General features: G+C 38.4%; 1 protein-coding gene across 3 annotated transcripts in view; it reads right to left on the bottom strand.

Annotated features, from left to right (window-relative positions):
- The window catches only part of PRKACB (protein kinase cAMP-activated catalytic subunit beta), an 87,486-nt gene that overhangs the window by 5,042 nt on the left and 58,112 nt on the right, over nucleotides 1–24,332 (bottom strand). For all 3 annotated transcript variants that reach the window (XM_026678429.2, XM_087960537.1, XM_087960539.1), the window contains exons 2-9: nucleotides 16,039–16,100; nucleotides 13,378–13,506; nucleotides 10,516–10,614; nucleotides 8,703–8,785; nucleotides 5,709–5,835; nucleotides 4,884–4,979; nucleotides 4,108–4,230; nucleotides 688–852 (exon numbers count right to left, since the gene is read on the bottom strand). In XM_026678429.2, the coding sequence (XP_026534214.1) occupies nucleotides 688–852; nucleotides 4,108–4,230; nucleotides 4,884–4,979; nucleotides 5,709–5,835; nucleotides 8,703–8,785; nucleotides 10,516–10,614; nucleotides 13,378–13,506; nucleotides 16,039–16,100 (884 nt within the window). The remainder of the gene's footprint in view (nucleotides 1–687; nucleotides 853–4,107; nucleotides 4,231–4,883; nucleotides 4,980–5,708; nucleotides 5,836–8,702; nucleotides 8,786–10,515; nucleotides 10,615–13,377; nucleotides 13,507–16,038; nucleotides 16,101–24,332) is intronic.

Genomic DNA, 24,332 nt, shown 5'->3' with positions numbered 1-24,332 from the left:
AACTTGCTCACTTAAAAGCCAACTATAGACGGGGAATACAACAGCTGAATCCATCCACACTATATATAGCTCTGTAACTAGCTTCTTTTTATAAATTATTGTTTCAAATTTCACTTTTAAATAAAGTTTTTGTAAAATAGCATGCCTATGAACCTTGAAACGATCATATGACTACTAGAAATGCTTAGCATACAAAAGATCAAGAAATATAATTTTTTAAGATAATTTTAAAAAGGATTATAAGTTGAAGATTCCCAAAATATTTTAGAGAAAGAATGATAATTTTTCTCATGGAAAATATTAGTAAATATTTCACTACACTATTGCTTTAGTGAGAGTTAGATTAGCAATCTTTGCCTCTCTGTTACTTAGGTGAAGAATACCCAGTATCTGTATATGTGGAACAGTATCTGAGAGAAGCTAATAGAAGCTAATACAGTTGTAGTGTAAATCATTTGATATCAAGAAGCAAGTAGAGATTTCTACAATTAAGAGAGGAAGGAACCCTTCTGTTTTTGAATAGAGTCAAGGTGGATTGATTCTAATCTTATGATTCTAACGCCAAAAATACTTTGGAAATATTCTGTGTTTTAAAGGTAAAAGCAGATATAGCAATCTTAAATAAGAAAAGACAAGGAAATTTTCATTTTCTGTCGCTAAATTCCTTTTAAAGAAACACAAACTTACCTTTCTCTGGTAAATGGCAATCCAATCTGTAGTGGCAAACCATTTGTGGTTTTTAATGTCATTTACTCCATTCTTGAGATTTCCATACCGCTTGGTCAAATCTACCTGGAGTAAATTTCTTAATAGATCCTTAAGATCTGAACTGAAATGCGATGGGAAACGTACCTACAAAATATATCCAATACATTTACTGTAGCAATATATGTGCTGTTGTTTGGAAAGGATGACAGATGAGATGGGGTGTATGGTGTAAATCCAAATGCCAAATATGGATATTTTATACCACTGAGTATTTCCATTCAGTGGGGATAAAGCCTATAAAAATTCAAACAGATCGATATTTTCTTTCAAAGATTTTGGGTAGTCCTCAGTTACACTGACATCGAAAAAAGTGACATATGGCCATTTTTCACACGGCTGTTGCAGGTTCCCCATGGGCACATGATCAAAATTCAGATGCTTGGCAACTGATTCATATTTATGACAGCTGCAGTGTCCTGCAGTCATGCGATTAGCTTTTGTGACTTTCTGACAACCAAAGTCAAGGAGGAAGAATATAAATTCTTCTAATACCAAATCTTAGTAGAAGAACTTTAATAGATGCATATCTTATTTTCTCAGCGTTTTAGTCCTGTTACTGCTTCCCTCCCAATAAGCCCTATTTTATGGGGAAATCTAGAGGAATAATTATTCCACTCTATTCCAATTGGAAAATTATTTTGCTTATAAGTACTCTATTTTTTGTCAGAAAAAGCCCAGAGACACTGCTAATATGAAACAATAATTGTCTTTACATCATTTACTATGTGCTTTTCCCTCAGCATGATTTCATGTAAAGAATCATGTGTTAAACCTTAGCCGCTTTTATTCAGTGAAGTTATGCATGTTAGATCACTCACAGGAGTTCCTTTTTGTGTCACATAATGTTTATACACAATATAAATACATTAGGAACTCATAGTCACAAAATGTAGTTAAACGGAACATACATAGTTATAATCCATTCCTAACACCAACAAGTAACTGAACAGAAGAATGAAGACAGAACTTAATTCCAAATTAAATCTAATCTAGGATGCTGATGGTGAAATGGTATAGGTAATACAACTGTATTCTGAAAGAGACACAAGACAGATTAATATCAATGAAAGTTAGTTTTTAGAAACTGGAGAGAAAAATTGAACGTCAGAGGGAAAAAGGAAGGAAATGTCAGAAATCAAGAATATAGACAAGCCACAAACAATCACACTCTCACTGACAGTACTGCATCTTTTCAAATGTTTGTTTTCTGTTCAAATCAATCAAGAGTCCCATGAAGCAGTACTTCCATGAAGTCCTCTGTCCCACCCAAAAGTGGAGAAGAGTGTTGCAAATAAATGCACTACATACAATGAAATTCAGAAAAAAAAGTGCCACTGTTTTAAGCAAATCTAGCCACTGAAGTTAATATGACTCTTACAGCAGTAGTCCTTCCTTTTTTGTTTTTATTTTGTTTTCCAGGCTCACAGAAAAAAAAAAATCAGGTTAATTTAGAAGTGCTACTACAGTCACTCTTGTATGAGTCAGAAATTCTTCTTCCCCATCATTCACGAATAATGTATTGTCCTTGTCCAAACTATCCAATAGCAAAAAGCAGGTACATCAAAATATGAGACACAATGTTCCTTCCTCCCTAACATATGAATGGAAAGGCAGCAAATTCAAGGATCAGCAGATTGCGAGTGTCACTTCATCTCTCTCTCTCTTCCTGTGTGGCTTTTTCCATTTATGGAAAAATCAAAAGTGCACTAATACTCTCTCTCTCTCTCTCTCTCTCTCTCTCTCTCTCTCTCTCTGTGTGTGTGTGTGTGTGTGTGTGTGTGTGTGTGTGACTATTTGTTTTTATGTAGCTTTATGATTCTGGACACTTCAAAAGGAATCTCATTTTGCTGTCTGAGTCACACACATCTTTCTTAAGCCACTGAATCTGGCTTTGAGCTTGGTCAAGTCTGATATGTATCCCTTCACAAAAAAGATGGTAAATTCTTCATCATGACATCATGTTCTATATCAGTGTTTCCCAAACTTTTTAAGTCCACCACCCCCTTGGTGCTACAAACTCATCCTCGGTGCTCCCCACCCAGGGGTGGGATTCAAATTTCTGTGGGCATGGCCTAATTTGAGGGTGTGGCTTGCTGGTCATGTGACTGGGTGGGCTTGGCCAGGTGACTGGCAAACCAAATACAAGTGGTTCTCACTTAATGGCTAGTTGTTTATCAAGTGTTCTAATTTATGACTGGCCTCCCCAGAGCTATTTGACCTGTTTTTGGAGTTTTGACAACTTTAGATCAGAGGTCTAAATCCCACCCCTGCCTCTGTGTTTGTGTGAGAGAGGGAGAGAGAGAGGTTGGATCAGATCTCTCTCTCTCTCTCTCCACCAGAAAGCCACCGTCAGTCAAAATTCATATTAGTGGTCTCCAGGACTTAAAATTATGAGTTTAGTGGTCCCTGAGATCCAAAAGTTTGGCGACCCCTGATCTAAAGGATCTGAGAGAGAAAAAAAGAGAGAGAAAAGAAAGAAAGAGAGAAAGAAAGAAAAGAAAGAGAAAAGGGAAAGAAAGAAAAAGGGACAGACAAAGAAGGGGGGATGGAAGGAAGGGACAGAAAGAAAAAGAAATAAAGAAGGGAGGGAGGGAGGAGAAAGATAATGAGATATCTATTCTAGTCCAATCACCTGCTCCAGCAGGGTTAGAAGGGAGTGTGTGTGTGTGTGTGTGTTCTCCTTGTAATTTACCAGTACATTTTGGTTTTGGCTTCTTCAGAATTGGCACTGTAATACATTGGGGAAAAGTAATTTTTAGGGTGGAGATCTGGTCCAATGGATCCTGTTTAAAGCCTCAACAAAATGTGAGAGCTTCCTGGTAGTCTTGACCATGTTTCGTCTATAAAACCTTTAATAAAAGCCAAAGAGGTTTCAATGTGCTGGCAAAGATGTTTCAATGTGGAAAAGGGCCTCAGTCTAAACTAGGCCTCATTCAATCTGATGCATCAGGTCTCTCTTTCTCTCTCTCTCTCCCCCTCCCTCCCTCCCAGACTGGCTTTGCTCTACTTTCCCGATGTGCCTGCGGGGCCAGCGCTTTGAACATGGAGGGGGGGGGCAGGCAGACAGACAGATAGTTTGGTAGGTAAGTAGGTAGGCAGGCAGGCAGGCAGGCAGACCTTTTGGATGGATGGATGGATAGGTAGATAGGTAGACAGATAGATAGATCTATATTGGTAGATAGGGTAGGTAGGTAGGATAACTTTTAATTTTAGGGACAAAATTTACATTTTTCTCTAACTTATTAATCAAGAGAGGAAAAATGTCCAATTTTGTTCCTACTAAAAATTATATAAAAAAGGTAGCACAAATGTGTGTGCTATTCTCATGAAAATGCTTACCTTTCCAGAAACAATTTTTTCATAAATCTGGATTGGTTGATCTGCAAAGAATGGAGGATATCCAGCTGCCATTTCATAAATTAACACTCCTAAGGCCCACCAATCGACTGCTTTATTGTAGCCCTGATGAAAAATATTGGAATTAGGTGTAATGATACTTACCTCGTCAAACTTTTGGCATTAAATAATCACACACACACACATATAAGAATATAAATGCTTCATATTTAGATAGCATACACATAATTTTAAAAGTTTTATTCTCATATTATTCAATAAATAGATGTTTGAGGACATCTAGAACAAAAATGACTAAATTATATATACTTCACAATTATATTACAAAAAGCAAATGGAAGAGACTCCATTCAACACAGCTTGCAAAATTTACTTGCATTTAAATTTTGCCATTTCACTGCTGAAGTGTAAGTCAAGAATTATCTATATAGAAGTTGACCCTCATGCTTCAAAGTCATAAAAGCACTATACAGTGCTAAAATCATCCCAAGTAAAGATTCTTTACTATTTTCTGAAATTAAATGTGTTAAGACTTTAAGAGGGTATTTTATAGAATACCAAACAATGCTTTGGCTTGAAGAATTTGACTAAATTATTAGATTCTACATGAGAAAATATCATGACAAAATTTGATAATTATTACCTAACCCATGCATGGGTTTATTTGAAATTTCAGATGAAACTTCTTCCTAAGTATATTTAGAGCAGTATTTTCCTTTCAACAGTGCTTAATTAACCTGTCAGGTATTTTCAAATACCTTGCTAAGAATTATTTCAGGTGCCAAATATTCCGGAGTCCCACATAACGTCCAGGTTCTTCCTTTTACTCTTTTTGCAAACCCGAAATCTGTGACCTAGAAGAACAGAAAGAATTATTATATTTCCCAAATTAAAATAAAACCAAATTAATGCTAATCATATACATAGGTATCAAGTTGTATTTAATCACAGAAATTGGTTTTTTATGTCATAATGAAAGCAAAATAATAGTAGTTTTAGGTGTATCTTTTTAATCAAACAAGGCATGATCAGTAACTAGTTCATTCTTAGAAGCATTAAAAAATAAGAATTAACCCCAAAGTATAAACCTCAGATATGCTATAGTCAACACTGTGTAATGTTTATAACAACATTAAGCTTTTGTTTTTAAAAAGCAGAAAATAAAAACCACAGCTGGGCAATCAGTTTTGGAGTCCCAAAATATTTGGCTGGATATTTTTTGGCGGGTGAGGGTGTCATGAAAAGGTGAAAAAAGTGATTGACACACCTATTTTCCCCTAGCACTGAACAACAGCAGCAGCAAACATAAGCTGAAGGTTTTCAATCATATAAGCTGTTGTGCCTCCTGCATCACTTGGATGCTGAAAGAATAAAACTGAAAGTGTTGCGCCAATTGGAAAAAGCTACCCATTCTTGATATAACCAATTTGGATCAAATTCAGCAACTATTTTCTCCAATATATATTTTAATAGATTAAACTGATTTGTAAAAAACTGAGTTCCTTACAAAATACTCTTTAAGTTTTTACCACATCTTGCTATAGATAACAAAATATTCATGTCTATAAATCTTTGTATCATACCTGAATATATCCTTGTTGATCAATTAAAAGATTTTCAGGTTTTAGATCTCTGTAGATGAGGTCTAATGAATGGAGGTACTCAAATGTTAGTACTATCTGAGCTGCATAAAATCGTGCATGTGGTTCACTGTAATCAATGAAAATATTAAGTTGTTAAAACTGGTACTTTTACTCAGAAGTACCGTCATTATCTTTCAAATACAGTGGATGATACTCATACAAAAATCTATGAACTGTTAGAAATATATCAGAAAAATTATGTTCTGTTCTACAATGATTGCAAAAGGAATTCAAAAGTACATATATAATACAGGTTCTCCTTATTTAGCAACCACAATTGGGATTGACAACTCAGTCACTAAGTGAACCAGTTGCTAAGTCACAAGTCACATGACCATAACTTTGTTTTCCAGTTCTAAACTGACAAGAGTAATCAGTTTCATACCTTCTGTTTTTCTTTGCCTCCTAGCCAGTCCCCCACCCTTTGGATTGGTCACCCCAGGCTGGATAATTAACAAAAAAGATATTAATTTTTGCATTTGGAGAGAAAGGGATCAAAGGAGAGTAATCACAGCAAATGCTGAAAACGGTTGTCCTCACTATGTCTGCTTACTGTACTAATTTCTAATCTCTAGGATTACAAAGTAGTACTTGTCCAATTGTTTGCCCATGTCTAGGAAACAATCAGACAAGAAAGGCAGGAGCCCTCAATAGTTTGGTCAGAGAAAAAAAACAATGTAGGAAGGACCCACCCTAATGAATCAAACAATTGAAAGTTTGTACTTTCAGACTTGCATGATTCTGTTAATGTAGCCTTCAATAACGTAGAATTAATCTAGTTTCCTATCTGGTTCACCAGGGAGGGCTACAACTCGCTTTGCAGATTCATGCAGGGCTGATGTGTTTGGACAGGAGCAGGGGTGGGATTCAAATTTTTTAACAACCGGTTCTGTGGGTGTGGCTTAGTTGGTGGGCGTGGCTTGGTGGTCATGTGACTGGCTGGACATGGCTTGGTAGTCATGTTATTGGCTGGGTGTGTGGCCAACTCAATATCACTCACATTGAGGCACGCATCTCCTTGCCTGGCCTCTCATGACTGTGGAGATGCTGCAACAGTCATAAGCGTGAAAAATGGTCATAAGTCACCTTTTTCAGTGCCATTGTAACTCTGAATGGTCACTCCACACAAGCAAAGTATCAACAAAGAAGGGGGAAAAAACTCCAGAGAATTTCCTGAGACAGGAAGTCTAGTCCTGCCAAGAATGTAATAAGGGTTAACGGAGAGGCAGTTTCTGTAAGCAACACCAGAATGTTTCCTTCCTGTCTTCCTTACACAGGCATGATATTCCCCTCTGAAAAAAAAACCGGGGCTGGCCAAAAGAGACCCCCCCACCGCGCGCCAAGAAATCGCTGCCCAGCTCCCTTTTCCTGCCGCTCAGCGGCCTCCGCTCCGCACCACCCGCCGCTGCACCGCCCGCCCGCCCGGGCTCCGCTTGCACACCGCCCGCCCGCCCGGGCTCCGCTCGCACCGCCCGCCCGCCCGGCTCCGCCGCACTGCCCGCCGCTCGCACTGCCCGCCCGGGCTTCGCTGCACCGCCCGCCCGCCCGGGCTCGCCCGCCTGCCCAGCTCGCCGCACCGCCCGCCCGCTCGCACCGCCCGCCGCCCGCACCGCCTGCCCGCCCGCCCGGGCTCCGCTCGCACCGCCGGCGATTCCCCAAAAAATCGGAATTCCGATTTTAATCGGAAGAATATCATGTCTGCTTACAGGATTAGGCCAGTAATTTCTTCTAAAAACCGGTTCTCTGAACTGCTTAAAATGTTAACAACCGGTTCTAGCGAATAGGTGCGAACTGGTAGAATCCCACCCCTGGACAGGAGGGATTTAGCAAGGGGAGATGGGGGCTTCCAATTTGTGCATACTAGTCCAATATGGATGCTGGAAGGTAGGGAGGAGGAAGTGAAGGGCAGAGGTTCTCTGAGGGCTTGTTGCGTGCAGCCCCCAACTGCAGCACTGTGGTGAGGTGGCTTCCCTCATCTGCTGTCCAGAATTTTTTTTGACTATGATAAGAGACCAGGCAACCTTAGAAAGACACCATCAACTCCTGTGCATCTCTTCCTGGCTGGCCCTGGATCTGAAAGGACCCAAAGGGACACCTTTTCAGCCACATTTGATGTTCCAGGTCTGAAGTCTCTGCCCCAGCATGCTTGAAAGAGAAGGTGTCTGAAGGCAGTTTGCTGACTGCCCTTAGATTGTGGCAGTTTATGACCTCATGCAACCTTTTGCATTTTGGTCAGAGCTGTAGAAGAAAGCTAACTGGCCTTGGCAAAAGCATGAAAAGTTTGACTGACTGAAAGGAGGGGACTGCAAAGGAACCAGGATTTGCTAAGTGGCTGCAGAGCTGCCTTTCTCTCTGGTAGTACCATCTGTTTTTGGAGGATGGCTATCTTTCCCCTAATAGGAACTGGGCCGCAAGAAGCCCTGGATCAGAAGAGAATAAACAGGCACACAATGGGGACTACAGGGCTGTTTGCCAAGCAGCTGCCAGGATTAATACATTGCTTTTGTTTCTATGTGTGTTCTCCACTGTGTGCCATCTTACTTTCTTCTAATCTCTTCTCCAATCTCTCCACTGTGCAAGAGGGGGAGAGGTAATAAAAACAGACCAGACCCATTGTATTGATCACAGGACTGAGGGAAGCTGCCAGTGTCCAATGGCTGCCAATTAGTCATTAAGTTATTTTTTTTCAGTATCATCATAACTTCAAACAGTTGTGGAATGAGTGGTCAATAAATCTGGAGGACTATCTGGATCAGATCCTATGTATTTCAAAATATAAAATTATAGTATACATGCTAAAGCAAAACTTGTTTTTCAAAGCTATTTCAGAATGTTTTCAAGTTTATGCTGAGTGAAGTAAATATTTTCCCATATAGAAATCACTTAGAAATGATAGTACATACTTTGCAAAATAACTTATTTGTTTATTCCTACCTGAACCTTCCAATTCTTCTTAAATGTGAGAACATTTCCCCTCCAGGAACATATTCCATAACCATATATAAATTGGAATTGTCCTAAAATAAAGAGAAGCATCGTTAATTGAAATTGTAGATACACTTTAAAAGATCCAAATATATTTCTGGCAAACAAACAAAAAGTTTATTTAAGCACTCAATGTTCTTGAACACTGAATTTGGGGGGAAAAGAGCAAGGTGAACCAGAGAATACCTGGCTGAATTAAAATTGACCAGCCTTACTCCATTATTCTCAACAGAAGAACACAAGTAGCAATAATGGCAGTAGTATGTATGCATGAGAAATATTCCACAGATTTTGGGAAAAACATATAAAAACTTAATAGATTTTTCTTCACAATAACTTTATCATATAGAGTTTTTGTACACAACTACTGATAAGACTGATAATCCTCATTTAACAACTCATTCAGTAACTATGAATGGTGCTGAATGAGTGGTATTTACAACTGGTCCTCATAACTGTGGCTGTCACAGTGCCCCTATGGTCACATGACTATGATTGTTGGCAACTGACTTGCAATTATGATGTCACAGCATCCTCTGCTTATGTGATTGCCATTTGGGTCATTCCTTGCTGCCTTCCAAAAACAAACTCAATGCAGAAGCTGCAGGTGTTCACAAATGGCGAACACATGGCGTCAGGCTTAACAAATATGCAGGGTTCACTTAATGATGACAACTTGAAGTGCTGGCATCATGATCATGTGATGTTGTGCTTTATCACCACAGTGCTTAGTGATGGAAATTCTTGTTTCAGCTACTGTTGTTAAGTGAGGTCTACTGGTATGCAATTCCGATTTATATACAGTTATATTTAAATATATGGCTGGAGAATTTAATATTTTTTTCTGATGCCATTCTTTGTTATATAACTGTATGCAGTGAAAATTACTCCATTTTTTAAAAAAACAACTAAGACAATCGCTAATAGATTCCATTCAATATTATCCACCATGCCACAGCAAAATCCATGGTGATAGATTTTATAACAGATTTCTTTTAAATGAGTCATGGGGTTATATTCTTCCTGCTTCCTATATTTATATTTATTTCATTTCTATCCTGCCTTCATTATTTTTACAAATATCTCATATCCAAAACACCCTCTTCTTCCTATTTTACCCACACAATAACCTGTGAGGTGATTGGGCTGAGAGAGAATGGCTGGCTCAAAGTCACCTGGTTGGCTTTCATGGCTAAGCAGAACTAGAACTCACCATCTCCTGGTTTCTAGCCTGGTGCCTTAACCACTACACCAAACTGGCTCAATTAAGTAGCTCTATTAACACCAACACCTGTTGTCATCTTACTACTTGAAACAAGACAACTTCAAACTGTATTTAATCTTAAGCCCAATTTTAAAATATCTAAACAAAAATGGATTATAAACAATATTAAATTAATGAATGCCATTAATTTATAGCAACTAGTTTGTCAGATGCAACAGCACGTTACTTTTCCACATTCTGGTTTACAAATCCCATATTTTTTATTTAAATAGTGATGTATGAATATGACCAAAGAAGGAATTTCTTTATTTTATTAAACTGACTTGTTCAATCTGTAAAACTTGCAATCATATTATATATAATTAAATTAGTGAAGCATCTAACATGTAATTTTAATAAGTGAGCATTTTCAATCATCTTTGGACTAGTCTTATTTGGGAAGTAAACCTCTATGAAAAAGATGGTACCCATTGGGCACTGTAAGACAAATTATGCTAGAAAAAAGTAACTAGTGTTACTTTCTGATCCAATTATTACCTTAAAAGAATACTCCAGTCTTACAAGAAAAGGAAAGTTCACTGCTTGTAATATTCTTTTTTCATTCAATGTGTGTTCTATTTGCTTCAGTTTAACCACCTAAGAACAAAGTCCAGTTTAGAAAGAATTCAAAACAAAACATTTAGTTAAAAATAGGAAAAAGATCAGTTCTAAAATCAGTTTGCATTTTATAAGTGGCTTAAAGCAGGGATCCCCAATCCCCGGGCCTTGGACCGATACTACTCCGTGGCCTGTTAGGAACTGGGCTGCACAGCTGGAGGTGAGTGGCGGGTGGGCAAGTGAAAAACCAACTCCCCCCAGTCTGTGAAAAAATTGTCTTCCGTGAAACTGAACCCTGGTGTAAAAAGGTTGGGGACCTCTGACGTAATGAATAAAAGAACTGTGTACTTTATTTCATCTTTGGGTTCAGACTGTACTGTATATAAGCTATATAAAAGTAATCTGAACAAATACAGTTTGTTGAATGCTTGCAACGAATTACAGTGACAGTTTAGAAAGTTCATTTCATGCATATCATCTAAAGTAAAAAAAGAAAAACCTCACACCCACAAAACTTAGAAAAATTGATGTGTTTCATATTACTCTCTTAGTTAAACTGTAACATTTGATTATAGGGTGTCTTCAAGGAGAAAGAGTAGATGATAACGATGAAGATGAAGATGATAATATTTTTTTGGATCTTGGTTAGAATCTGAATCTGAAAAATGCTCACACAAAGAATAATCTCAAATCTAATGCTAATTACATGAGCAAACAGCATCTGACGTAGAAAGAGAGTAGGAAGGCCTGATTCAGGGTAGACAAGATAAAGCAGCGTCTGGAAGCCCTACATTCGATGAATGCTGAATCACATCTTGATTCTGTTACAGTTTTACAATTACTCTTTTGCTTAAATGTACATTTAACTTAACAACTGTCATACTCATTTTCTTCCATGTTTTTATAACATGGATTACAGAGAGGTATTTGTTTTGTGCCATCAAATCAGTGCTGGAGACTAACTAGACAAATCCCTGCAGTTTTCTTGGCAGATTTTGAAAGTTGTTTGCCACCACCTCCTTCCTAGGGCTCTGAGAGAGTGCCTGGCCCAAGGCCACTCAACTGGATTTGGCTCTTAAGACAGGACTAGAACTCACGGTGACATAACCACATCATTCGTCTGTGCCGTTCTGAGATCAAGTGGCTGACTACTGCTGCGTGAACATTTTAATTTTCAAGAAGTATTAATGAAAAATTAAGTTTAAAACTGCAGCTACATGTGTAATTCGATAATTCCGTAAAAGTAAACTGAAGACATAAACATTACACATTTTGAAATATTTAATTACATTGTTTCATTATATCAACATAATGAAATTGGTGCTTGTAAAAGTAAAAGTATTGGTGCTGCATGCCAGCTCTTCTAACTTGTAGCTGCCAACTATATTAAACTCTATTAAAGTCCAATCTAAAATTACAATTTTTAAAGAGAGAGCTCAGATTTAAGTGAATAGGAAAACGGCAGAATATTCATAAAACAAAAAGGATGTTGTGAATATAGATAAATGTTAGCACTGGTTTGGCTACACAACCTGACAATAGTTAATCAACGACTAGCTCATTTCTTTTCAAATGCTTACACCAAGGAGTATTCATTTGTTAAAACACACACACACACACACACACACACAAAGGCAGATTTATTTTATACAAATATTATTCAGTCTAAGCACAGATGCTTTAAAGTGATATGACCCTACACAGAAATTTACCGTTAAATGATACATTTTTTCCTGAATATTCATTATTTACTATATGCTATGTAAAAATGATTCCTCCTGCTAGGATCTTAAGGCAAATCAAATACTTTGATCACACTGTGCTAGGTGGGTGCCAGAAAAGGAGGGGCATCTTCTTTTCTTTTTAAAATCCTTTCCCTTTTTAAAATGATTCTCTTCTACTCCTTCTATCCAAAATACAAATTCTATTGCAACCAACAAGCTAGCTTGAGCATTGTTTAGGAACTGTATTGTCCAGATCAATGCCCTCATTCTGCACCCCTGCCTAGCATATCTACTCTGACACTGGGGTAAACGTGAATTTCTATAGTAGCTAGGTTTGGATTTCTGGAATCCGTAACAGCCTATTAAAATTTGCACCATGGTTATTATTGACACTAAATATCAAAATCCTCTTTTATATTCCTTTTACTACCAAAATAATCCAACCTTAAGTATTACAAAATGGAAAGGGAAAAAAACGATCTCAAGGGCTTTAACTATTATATGTCTCTGTTACTATTTTAGAGGAGGAAATGTTGCAGAATAATACTATTTCTTCCATTAAATAATAACTTAATAACACTACTCAATTCTGCACATACTCATAGCTGTACAGCTGTTCACTGCACTATTTGTAACTGTAAGGCATGCGCTGTAATAATAATAAGCACAACCTCAAGATTCATTTTTAAAAATACCATATTTTTTCCATTCACACTGTGTACTTATTGCTTCTTCAGATTTATCTCAACTCTTCTGCTAAGTCATTTTTCAAACAAGTACTCTGAACCACAACTGAACAAGGCACTTGACCAATGCTCTCTGTAAAACACAATCAATGGAGAACACTCAGCATGTGCTTTATATATCTCTAGAGCAGTTGGTATGCCATTCTTCCAGCACAAAGCAAACAAGCAGGATTTTCACTGAGCTGAACTAGTGCAGAAAATAGCATTCAAGAGGCATGTGAACAACCCAGAAACAATGAAGCTTGTACCCCATCTGAACCACAGCTTTGCAGGCAAACATACACACATATCAGTGAATACAGAATTAAGTAAGCTGTTATAAAAATACCAACTTTTTGTTTATCCAATATCTTCATGGCATAATACTGTTCTGTAGATTTGTGTTTCACCAACATGACTCTGCCAAATGATCCAGTTCCAAGTGTTTTAAGCCTCTCAAAGTCATCTAACCCAGCAGTATTCTGTTAGTAAGAACAGATAAAATATCCCAAGTGTAACAGGTTATTATAACAGTAATTAATTCAATTAAATATACATATAATTTATCAAGCAGGGCAGCACCTGTGTCTACTGGAGAGAAAAGGAAACTTGGAAAACAGAACACCTGTTATGTTTGTAGAAGATCCTAGAAATCAAGCCCTAAAATCTTCAGGTAGCACAGAAAGCCTCGCATGTGAAATTGTAAATGTCTGATTCTCAGTGTCAATATTACTCAGAAACAGATAAAATATCTCAAGTATAAGAGAGCATTCATGAATAGATGAATGAACTATAAAGCAGTTCTTGTATTTCCAAATGGGAACAGTAATCAGAAGTAGCTAATATTTCTACGTATCCAAAATATATTGATTAAATGATGATATATTTCATAAAGTGCTGAAGCTCTGATAAGTTTACTTAACTTATTACTCACTGAGAAAGTGTCAGGGACAAGTTGAAGAGACTAATAGAATAATATATTTATATGTACTGAACACGTGGACCAGTTCAGTTTCTACCTACCTCTGTTTAAGTAATATGGATCTTAAGTGTGAAAAGGAAGGTGGAAGCGCTTAATGTGGTTATGAGCACTGAGGCTATGAAGCACCCCCACCCTTGGATATTCAGCCTATGGAACATTGCTGATCGAGGCCTCCTGGACTGTGTTAGTTGGTGTGGTAGTTGATGGATGCTAGCTTGAGGGCTTGCGCCATTTACCAGGGGTGATGGAACCTGATTACATGCCATCAAGTAGTTTTTGCTCCTAGCAACTGCATATCGTTACTGCCCAATATAGGCACTGCTTACTTTAGCTGGCATCTGGGGTGACCTTCACATCTTGGGTGACCCTACTGGGAATATATGCTCATGCCTCACCCATTCTTCCCAGGAACATCCCCCACCATGATGAGGCAACATAGCAAGACTTGGGTGGAACGGGTCCTGGGGTGCTCTTTTTTCGCTTGAAGAGGCTTGTCCTTCCTGAGGCTCCAGTGTATTTTAGCAGGTTTGACTGAGTTCTCTATGGATGAGCTACTGAGTTTAATTTGTGTGTGTGTTTGTGTGTGTGTGTGTTGTGGGAGACTATGTGTCCTTGTCCTGTGAGGGGATGCAAAGGATGAGAGTTGAGGAGGTAGGCAGGACTACCTCAACCAGTGATGGGCAGAAGGATATATGATAGGAATGAAGGATGGGCCACAGTTGAAGATATTGGATCTGCTGTTTGAAAATGGTCCCTCTGTCCAGTCCTCAGTTTCTATGCTCAGTGCATGGCTAGTAGATTCTTAGTGATACTGAATTTCAGTTGTTGCTTTTGAATGACCGACTGACATATGTTGCTCTCACACACGACAATGTCAGCTTTGGAAGCCATATTAGCACCAGAAGCTTCCACACTGCCACATTCTTGTGCTTGGGAAATTGGAAGGGTGGAATTTCATGGAGTGTATGTAGTTAGACATAATAACATTCTTCTTTACAATCAAGGTCATGTTATTCCTGCACCTGAATGAGGACTGGTTTAAGAGATGTTAAGTTGGGACGGATGGTGATTGTGGCATGTGATGGAATAATGGGTGCAGGGAGATGGACTTGTATTTTTAATTATTGAAGGAAAACCTGTAACTCTCAGATTTGGGTTTTCCCAGATGTGCCAGTATGACTTTTCCAATAAAAATAAACTTTGAGAAAATGCCTGTTTTAGAGTTTTTGATTGGAGCTTGGTTTTGCTGGAATGCCGACATATTCAAGGAAAGTGTCAGCTTTATAAATCTTACCAAGACCTGGTTGGTCTCAGTGGTAAAGGGGTTCCTCTCTTAGAAATGTGTCCATCTGGCTTTAATTACCACCTTCTGTGGGGGTGGTGGGAATGGTGGACTGTCTCTTGTTGTAATAATAAGATTTATTTTTATCCTCATTTGTGCCCCTTAATCCTGGAGTGAATACAGATATATGCTTCAATTGGCAACGTGGCAAAGTTTTGCTTTTGCTGCAAATATTAATGATCATCATTTCAGAGGTAGAAGTTGCTTCCACTACTGTGCTTTCATCAAACTGAAAACTTCAGTAGGACAGCAATGAACAGTTTAAGTATCCAAATATTTACCCATATGCTTATTTGCTTCTCTAGTGGATGGTATTTTATAGAAAGAGTTGAAATATATTGACTTGCCTCAACAAAGCACTAAAGTCAAGAGGTTTAAATTTGAAAAAATACATTGGAACACTATGTGCTAGAGATAAAATAAATTTTTTGCCATACAATATGTGTGCACAAAAATTAATCAGAAAAAATGTTTATTTACCCAAACATGAATTGTGAACAAAACTGAGAATCAGCTTCAGGATGTGTATATAAAATAGACACATGAAATGGCAACAACTTAGCACAATATCTATTGTTCTTGGAATTTATTAGTATAATACAGTAATTATTCATATAAAAGAGATTTTCTCTATTCCTGAATATCGTAAGTTAGAATAAATAATGAGTGACATTTAAATTATTTCTTTACCTGAGCAGGACTTTCCCATTTTCTTAAAAAATCTTCTTTGGCTTTGGCTAGAAATTCTTTCACTGAAATTAGAAAACAAAAACAAAACTGTTGGGTTCAATTCACTACAATAGTAGAACACTTCAAAATTATTTAAAGCTGTTTCAAGGAATGCTGAAAAAAATCCACAAATAAAAAGCAAAATTTCTATAGGAGTTCTAACAGCTCTCTAAATCTTATAAATTACAATATAAATTTTAACACAATTTGCTTAAACTAATTTAAATCTAACAGGCCACACCACTGTAACATACAAGCAAAACTGAATGGGATTCAAAACCCTCTTAGAGGAAGCTTTTTTTAAAAAAAAATCTCTTGATACTTCAAAAGTAAGCAATTCTTGCTACAGTGCATTACTGTCACTTAATGGCTGTTTGCAAGCTAAGGAATCAAGTGCATAAGAGCATTGCAGTATTGCAAGCAAAGGCAAACTAGGAGGGTACAAAATTGCACATTAGAAATGCCCATAGTCAGAGACTATCTTGAATTACTAATTTTGCATTTCAAGAAAGATCATGGCTGTATAAAATGTGCACAGATAATATGGTAATTCAATATGACTTGTCTTTTGAAAAAAGCGTTTAAATATTATTAACCAAACCAATAGATCATTTTGCACTTTTACATAAAGAGTACTTGATATCTCCAGGCTAAACACTTGATCGATTCTACTAATCTGGGACATTCAAATGAGTGGATGGAGGGGTGGGATAGGAATAATTCTATTTACACTTTTATAGGAAGTGGACAAGCTGTGGTGAAATTGTGTGTGTGTGTGAATGAAATGGAATGTTATTGTATTCATGGTTCTTTGAGTGCTCATCTCTGCATTTACTCGTGTGGAATTTGCAGTTTGTGCTGCTAATAAAAACTCTGCTAATATTTAATTTTTGTTAATGCTTACACTCTACTTCTCCAAGAGACCCAGCAATCCTACAGCCAGACCATCCACCAGAAAATGCATATGGAGGAGAGATACATGGGTTAAATGAATGCACAGGTTATCATGAAAACCAGACTTTCAACTACGTGTCTGATTCTTCACTGTGATCTCTACACCTTACAAAGCCTGCATCCATTTAAAAGTATATGACTAAGTGGCTGCTTTACAGAGGCAGAATCACTCTCTGGAACAATTCTTTTGATGTACTATTCTCATGGAATGTCTCCAAAAACTTGGTAGTATGTTGAGCTCTGCCAGTTGGTAGCTTAAGATAATGCTCTTTTTGAATCAGTTAGCAAAAAAACCCCTATAGTCAGATATCCATATCCTCTAGCGGCCCTGTGAAGCATATAAATTTGAGGATCCAGCTTGTTGGGGGCAATATGCTGACTCTGTAAACTGCTTAGAGATGATTGTAAAGCATTGTGAAGCAGTACATAAGTCTATGTGCTATTGCTATTACTAAATATTTGGTTATATAACAAAATAATTTGTGTTCAATATAAAAATCCAAGAATAACAAAATGCAAATAAGGGGGGGAAGATAAGCAGAACAAAGGGACAAATTTTTGTGAAAATTAATAATATTTTATATATGATATAAAGGTAATGCAGTGAGAAGAGTCAATGCAAAATAACCTTGATAAAGAACAAATTGATCAAACAGAAGTCAATCATGTTTACTGAGTGTGAACTGTTTTACTGGTAATCTGGAAAAAATAGCTAAGGAGTTCTACTCTGGAACTTTATCTGGAAGTTAGTGCTCTTGCTGACTTTTTGTAGAGAAACTCTTATGCTATTCAATAGCTACATAAAATTGACAGATATGGTTATTTGGCAGTGGGCCTCTAAGCTACCAGGAGCACTTCCTTTGTCTATTTTCCTGCATAGATCATCCACCAAGAAAACTAATGTTCTGAAACTCCCTATTTGAATGGATCCAGAAAATCAGTTTCATTCCGATGCATTTGGAACAGGGGTGTCAAACTCACGTCACTGTGGCATCACGTGATGTATCAGGACTTTTTTCCACTTTGCTAAACCAGGCATGGGTATGGCCAGTGCATGATGCATCCAGCCCGTGGGCCAGGAGTTTGACAGCACCAATCTAGAGCTATAAATAAGGCCATTCTGTGTCTGTGTGCTGATGACATCCGGCTCAACTGCTATTTACTTTCTGATTCTATGTAAATGATTAATGTCCTTGAACAAGGGAGAACAAACTAAAATTACATTCAGAAAGATCTTGGTAAGGAAAAAGTTAGATTCAGGACTGAGGTGAAGTCTCTCATGGGTGAGTTACATTTTTCGGAAAGAGCAAGTTTTCTGCTTGGAAATAATTTCTAACACTCAGCTATTATTGGAATTACAAGCAATGGAAGTTGAAAATATGATCTTCACTATAGCTGCCACTTCACTATAGCTGAGTGGCTAATGCAATTATTTCTGAATGGGATTTTTTTTTAAAAAAAATTTATATTTTGTTTCTAGATTGCTCGTCTCCCTCAAGGAAGGGATATAGAAATCAGTACATTTTTCATAGGATCTTAAAAAGTCTCTACAAACCCCAATTGGTTACAGTTGGGTTACATACAGAAGTTCTGAGTTAATTGCCAATTAACTGACAGCATAATTTAAGATGTTGATAAGAACTTTAGAGTCCTAAATCATTTACTGATTGCCAGAATACTTAGATCAGTTGGAAAAGCCTTTTAAAGTCTCTTCTCCCTCCTCCCTCCAAAGAAGATTGTCTATTTGCTATCTGGGAGACTGTCTTCTCCAGTGTAGGTTCCCCTCTCCCTGACTATGGAATGCGCTCTTCAGGGGCATGGATTTTACTTTACTTCTCCCTTTATTTAGGAAAATATAAAAATATCATCTTGCCTTTAACTTGAATTAATTTGGGTTTTAATAAACTGATTATGATTTTCTTTAACTATATTTATTCCTATTTTTGTATTTTAACTGCCATAAGCCACTTCAAATATTGTATAAATGAAAAATCCATGTAATAACCAATGAATTAATGAATATTGCTAAAAGCTACGGTACCTTAGGTGAGTGTGGTTTTTTTGGAAGAGATTAATGCTTTCGAAAAACTTGCTGGCCTAAATGGCCATCCAGATTATCCATTCTTAAGATGTAGTTTGCAATCACATAAGGGCTATAAACAATTTAGAGTGGAGGGGGGTCACAATATTTAAGGCTTGGTCAGATAAAGTGGGAATACTGTGAAACCTCACTCCTCTTCTTAAAAGTCTCAAGTGATGAGGCTCCCACAACTTCCAAAGGCAAGCTATTCCATTGATTGATTGTTCTGTCAGAAAATGTCTCCTTGTTCATTTTCCATCCATTATTCCTTGTCTGGCCTACAGGCGCTTTAGAAAATAGCTTGACCCCCTCCTCTCTGTGGCAGCCCCTCAAATATTGGAAGACCTCTATCATGTCTCCCCTGGTCCTTCTCTTTACTAGACTAGCCAGGCCCAGTTCCTGTAACCATTCTTCGTGTGTTTTAGTCTCCAATCCCCTAATCATTCTGGTTGCTCTTCTCTGTACTTTTTCTAGAGTCTCAACATCTTTTTTATAATGTGGTGACCCAAACTGGATGCAGTACGCTAGGTGTGGTTTTACTAAGATTTTATAGAGTGGTATCAAGTGGTACCTCACTTGATCTCGATTGTATCCCTCTGCAATTTAGGATTGCATTAGCTTTTTTGGCTGCTGCTGCAGACTGCTGGCTCATATTTAGCTGGTTGTCCATTAAGACTCCAAGATCCCTGTCACAATTACTGCTATTGAGCCTGGTTTCACACAGTCTATATCTGTACTTCTGGTTTTTCTTGCCTAAGTGTAGGACTTTACTTTTCTCTACATTGAATTTCATATTGTTAGATACGGCCCAGTGTTCTAGTCTGTCAAGATCCAGATGGATCTTGAGCCTATCTTCTTGGGTGTTAGCTATTCCTGCCAGCTTAATATCATCTGCAAATTTGGTAAGTTCCCCTTCTATTCCCTCATCTAAGTCGTTAAGTCTGTTTCAAGGGATGTGGTGCATTTTATTATAATGAATGTAAGCGTTGTAATAATGACCAAATGAGACATCTCTTTCCATTGTCCCCAATCAGGAGAACAATCCCATATCCTTAATGAAAATCTGGAGACTTGAGAATGATGCTCCATTGTTTTCCTGTACTGGGTTCTGCTATGATGTAAGTACATCAGTGACTAATCAGGCAGAAATGGGTTAAGATGGGCCAATTAATTAATTCATCATAAAGCTTATTACAGAAATGACTTTCATCTATAGCACCCCAGTGTTTCTCAACATTAGCAACTTAAAATGGCACGGACTTCAACTCCCAGAATTCCCCAGTCAGAGGTTGCAGAGGTTATCTTAAAGTTGTTTAAAGTTGAGAAACATCAATCTGATAAATAGCAATGTAGTTAAGTGGGATTAAAACAAAAACAGGAACAATGTTCCTTTTGAACATTACACACATCTATATTGCATCATAACCTGCATAGTAAATTGAATGTTTTCTTGAGAAATAGCAGCAAAGGGCAATCTGCTCCACTGTTACCACTTTCTAAGCAATTTTTAGGTTCCTGTCTTAAATAATTTTCTACAATAAAGAGATCTATTATCTGAGATGGAAATTTTGAAGCACGGTAAGGAAGTTAAATCCTTTGAAAAAAGCATGGGGCATGTTTTTGAATCATTAAAAGAAATTGCACCTTTTCCAGGCTTGCAGAGTTGTTTCTAAACTGCTCCCAACTGTCTCATATATGTACACTGATTTTATTCCATTTTCTATTTGGGAAGAGCCTCTGAAGTACCATAGCTGTGCAAATCTTAAAAACTTTGCAGCTGCTTTAACAATTTGTGGGGAAAACATGCTTTGGTCTTGATCCTGTATGCTGGGAATCATCTTTTTTGGTTATTTTGTACAAGCTGTTAAATATCCCATAGACTAAAATGTTTAAGTTTTAAGATCAAATACGGCATCTAAAGACTTTAATGGCTAATACTAGCCAATATACTAAGAACATTTTGAATATGAATTCTAGATACTGGTTTGTATAGTGATGGCCCCAGAGTATGTGTTTAATGAGCTATCTTTTAGCATATTATTTAATATTAGCAGCAGTTAATACTGCAACTGTGTAAGCTGTCAATGTGCTTCTGAACTAAATTTAGAATTAGTGGTTTTACAATCTGCAGTATACATGTTTTAGGAAATATTTTGTCCTCCCCACATATTAAAATCACCTAATGAGTACTTCAAGTGGGCTAGTTTCATATTCCTGCATTTAAGAAAATAATGTCTAAAGTTAAAGTATTTATTTTTAAGTTTGCAATAACAAGGAAATAAACCCAATAAAAACAAATGATTTTAATATAGATGACTTTTAAGGCAAATTGTGCCTGCTTTATTTCTTTTACTTGTGTCTATTGTTATTTTTATATTTCACTTTGCATTTCTATATTTGAAAAGAGTGGAAAGGTAAATATTAACTCTTTGAAATTAGGAATTTAGGAACAATCTAACATCAAATTGTTCAAATGTTTCAACCAAAATCAGAAGATATTTTGAGAAATGAGATTAAGTCATTTTATTAATTGATATTAGCTACTAATTTAAAAAGGGGTATCATGTAAAATTCATACTCTTTTAAAGTGTAAAATTAATTCCACTATGATTTTTTTTATCTAGTGCACATTTCATGTTTTTCCCCAAAAATTTACTATAAGCTTTGTAGTATTTTTCTAAAAATTAGGATAACTGTAATTTCCCCATTTAATAATTTTGTAATATAGTCAATGACTCTGGGTTCTAATGAAAAAATGACCATACCAAAGATTTCTAAAGTTTTCGCCAAGGATTTGCAGGAGTATTCACCCACACAGATGTGAAGAAAAGAAAAAAGAAAGAAAAGGGATTTACACATCTTCTACATATGATATATAAAAAATTAGATTAATTCTTATCATGTTCTTGTCTCCATTCCTTTCTTTCCTAGAAATGGATACCAAAATACACCAGCCCTCCCATATGTTGCCAGAGTGGACTAGGCAACAACAAATGAATTTCTGTAAAAAAGACACACAATTTTTACATCAAGTACAGGTAGCAATTGTACAGTATTATACACTAAAAACTGCTACAGAAATTACCCTCTAATAGCTTTATAAGGAATCTGAACAATCAAATTCAAGCACACTAATATTAAAATAGATTTGTACGAAAAGCTCAGAAGAAACAGTATAACATTCACAGAATGGCTGTGCAGACTGGATAGACTTAACATTTTCCTTTTGCCCACTGCATAAATAGGAATAAATGCTAGGTGAAATTTCAAGGCTGCCAAGCAACATGGGGGCGTGGGAGAGAACTTCACATTCTGTGCAGAATTCACAGAAATTACACACATATCTGATCAGGCAGCTCATATTTTGAAATGGAAAAGTAGCCTGCCTTTCAGCAGTTCAAGTGGGTGGAATTAAACAACATTCAAGTACTATGCAATCATTATCACCCCACACACATCCCCTTATACTGCATTCTGCCTTAAAATATTACCCCCACATATCACCACAAGATGTATACTAGGTAGTGAAAATGGGCGTTGGTTCTTACCTGATAAGCCCTTTCTCGGCGAGCCGCGAGGAGCATCCAGAGAGTGGGAGGTGCTTCAGAGTCCTCTCTCACAGGCTGAGCTTCAGTTGAGGAACGCTCCGCCCCCTCACGTGACTCCGTGCAGCGTTCCCCAGTTTTTGCGAGGACGAGAAGGAAAGGCTATGTACTCATCCTAACCAACTAGTGGATCCTTGGCTGAAACAAGACTCCCCACCAGACGGAGAAATTAGGGTGGGGCTGGATGCTCCTCGCGGCTCGCTGAGAAAGGGCGTATCAGGTAAGAACCAACGCCCAGTCTCCCTCGAGCCGCTCGGAGCATCCAGAGAGTGGGACATACCAAAGCTTGGCAGTCCTACGGGAGGGACTCCATCTGGGCCGGAAGCCCCTCCGGGTCACTGATGACCCTCTGTAGGACTTGTCTGCCAAACGAGGCCTCCACTGAGGCATATATGTCTATTTTGTAATGCCTGATGAAGGGAGACGGGGAAGCCCAGGTGGCTGCCCGGCATATGTCAGCGATTGGGGCTTGTGTGGCCCAGGCTGCCGAAGTCACTGCGCTCCTAGTGGAATGAGCAGTTATTCCACTGGGTGTGGGCAGGGATTGTGATAGGTAACATCTGGAGATAGTTGCCCTAATCCAGCGACTGGTGGTTGAGGGGGATACTTTGAGCCCCAATGACCTGGGCTGAAAGGAGAGGAAAAGAGATTCCGACCTTCTCAGGGGTTGTGTGCGCTTAATGTAGATGCGCAAGGCCCGTCTCACATCTAGGGTGTGCCAAAGAATCTCCCTGTCCCTCAAGGGTCTGGGGCAAAAGTTTGGAAGAACCAAATCCTGCGACCTGTGGAAGGCTGAGTTGACCTTGGGCAGGAAGGTGGGGTCGGGACGAAGGACCACCCGGTCGGCGTGGAACACGCAGAGGTCCTTTCTGACTGATAAGGCTGCTATTTCCGAAACTCGCCGTGCTGATGTAATGGCCACCAGAAAAACTACCTTAAATGTTAAAAATTGAAGGGAGGCCTCCCTTAGAGGTTCAAACGGGTGCCTTGTGAGCGAAACGAGAACCTTATTGAGGTCCCAGGTAGGATACCTGTGAACGGTCGGGGGGCACAAGTTGGTGGCGCCTCTGAGGAAGGCTCTAACCCGAGGGTGGTGGGAGAGGGAACCAAAGTTGGCGCAAGAGACAACGGTTGACAGAGCTGCGACTTGTCGTCTCAGGGTGTTTGGGGAAAGCCCCTTGCGGAGGCCTTCTTGGAGGAATTCCAGGACCTGAGAGACAGAAGGTGAGAGGGGGTCAACTCGGGACTCACGACACCACTTGCAGAAGCTATTCCAGGTGGCATCGTATATCCGAGTAGTTGAGGGCCGCCTGGCAGCCAGAATAGTGTCAATAACTTGGCTGGAGAATTTCTCTCTTCTCAAGCGGATCCGTTCAACCTCCAGACGGCTAACTGGAGCCATTGAGGTTCCGGACATAGAAGGGGCCCCTGAGAGAGGGAAATCCTGTCCGGAGGGATTCTCCAAGGGGGCGCTACGGATAGGTTGTGGAGGTCCGCGAACCACGGGCGCCTGGGCCAATACGGGGCCACCAGAAGCAGATCCGCCTTCTCGTGGATGAGTTTCTGTATCACTCTGGGAACTAGGGCTAGTGGAGGGAAGGCATACAGAAGCCCTG

This window comes from Notechis scutatus, chromosome 3 (genome assembly GCF_049901735.1).
Source record: "Notechis scutatus isolate UNSWTSFEM ecotype Mainland chromosome 3, rNotScu1.2, whole genome shotgun sequence".
Lineage (NCBI taxonomy): Eukaryota > Metazoa > Chordata > Lepidosauria > Squamata > Elapidae > Notechis > Notechis scutatus.
The sequence above is the reverse complement of the archived record's forward strand: the minus strand, read 5'-3'. Positions and strand labels throughout refer to the sequence as shown.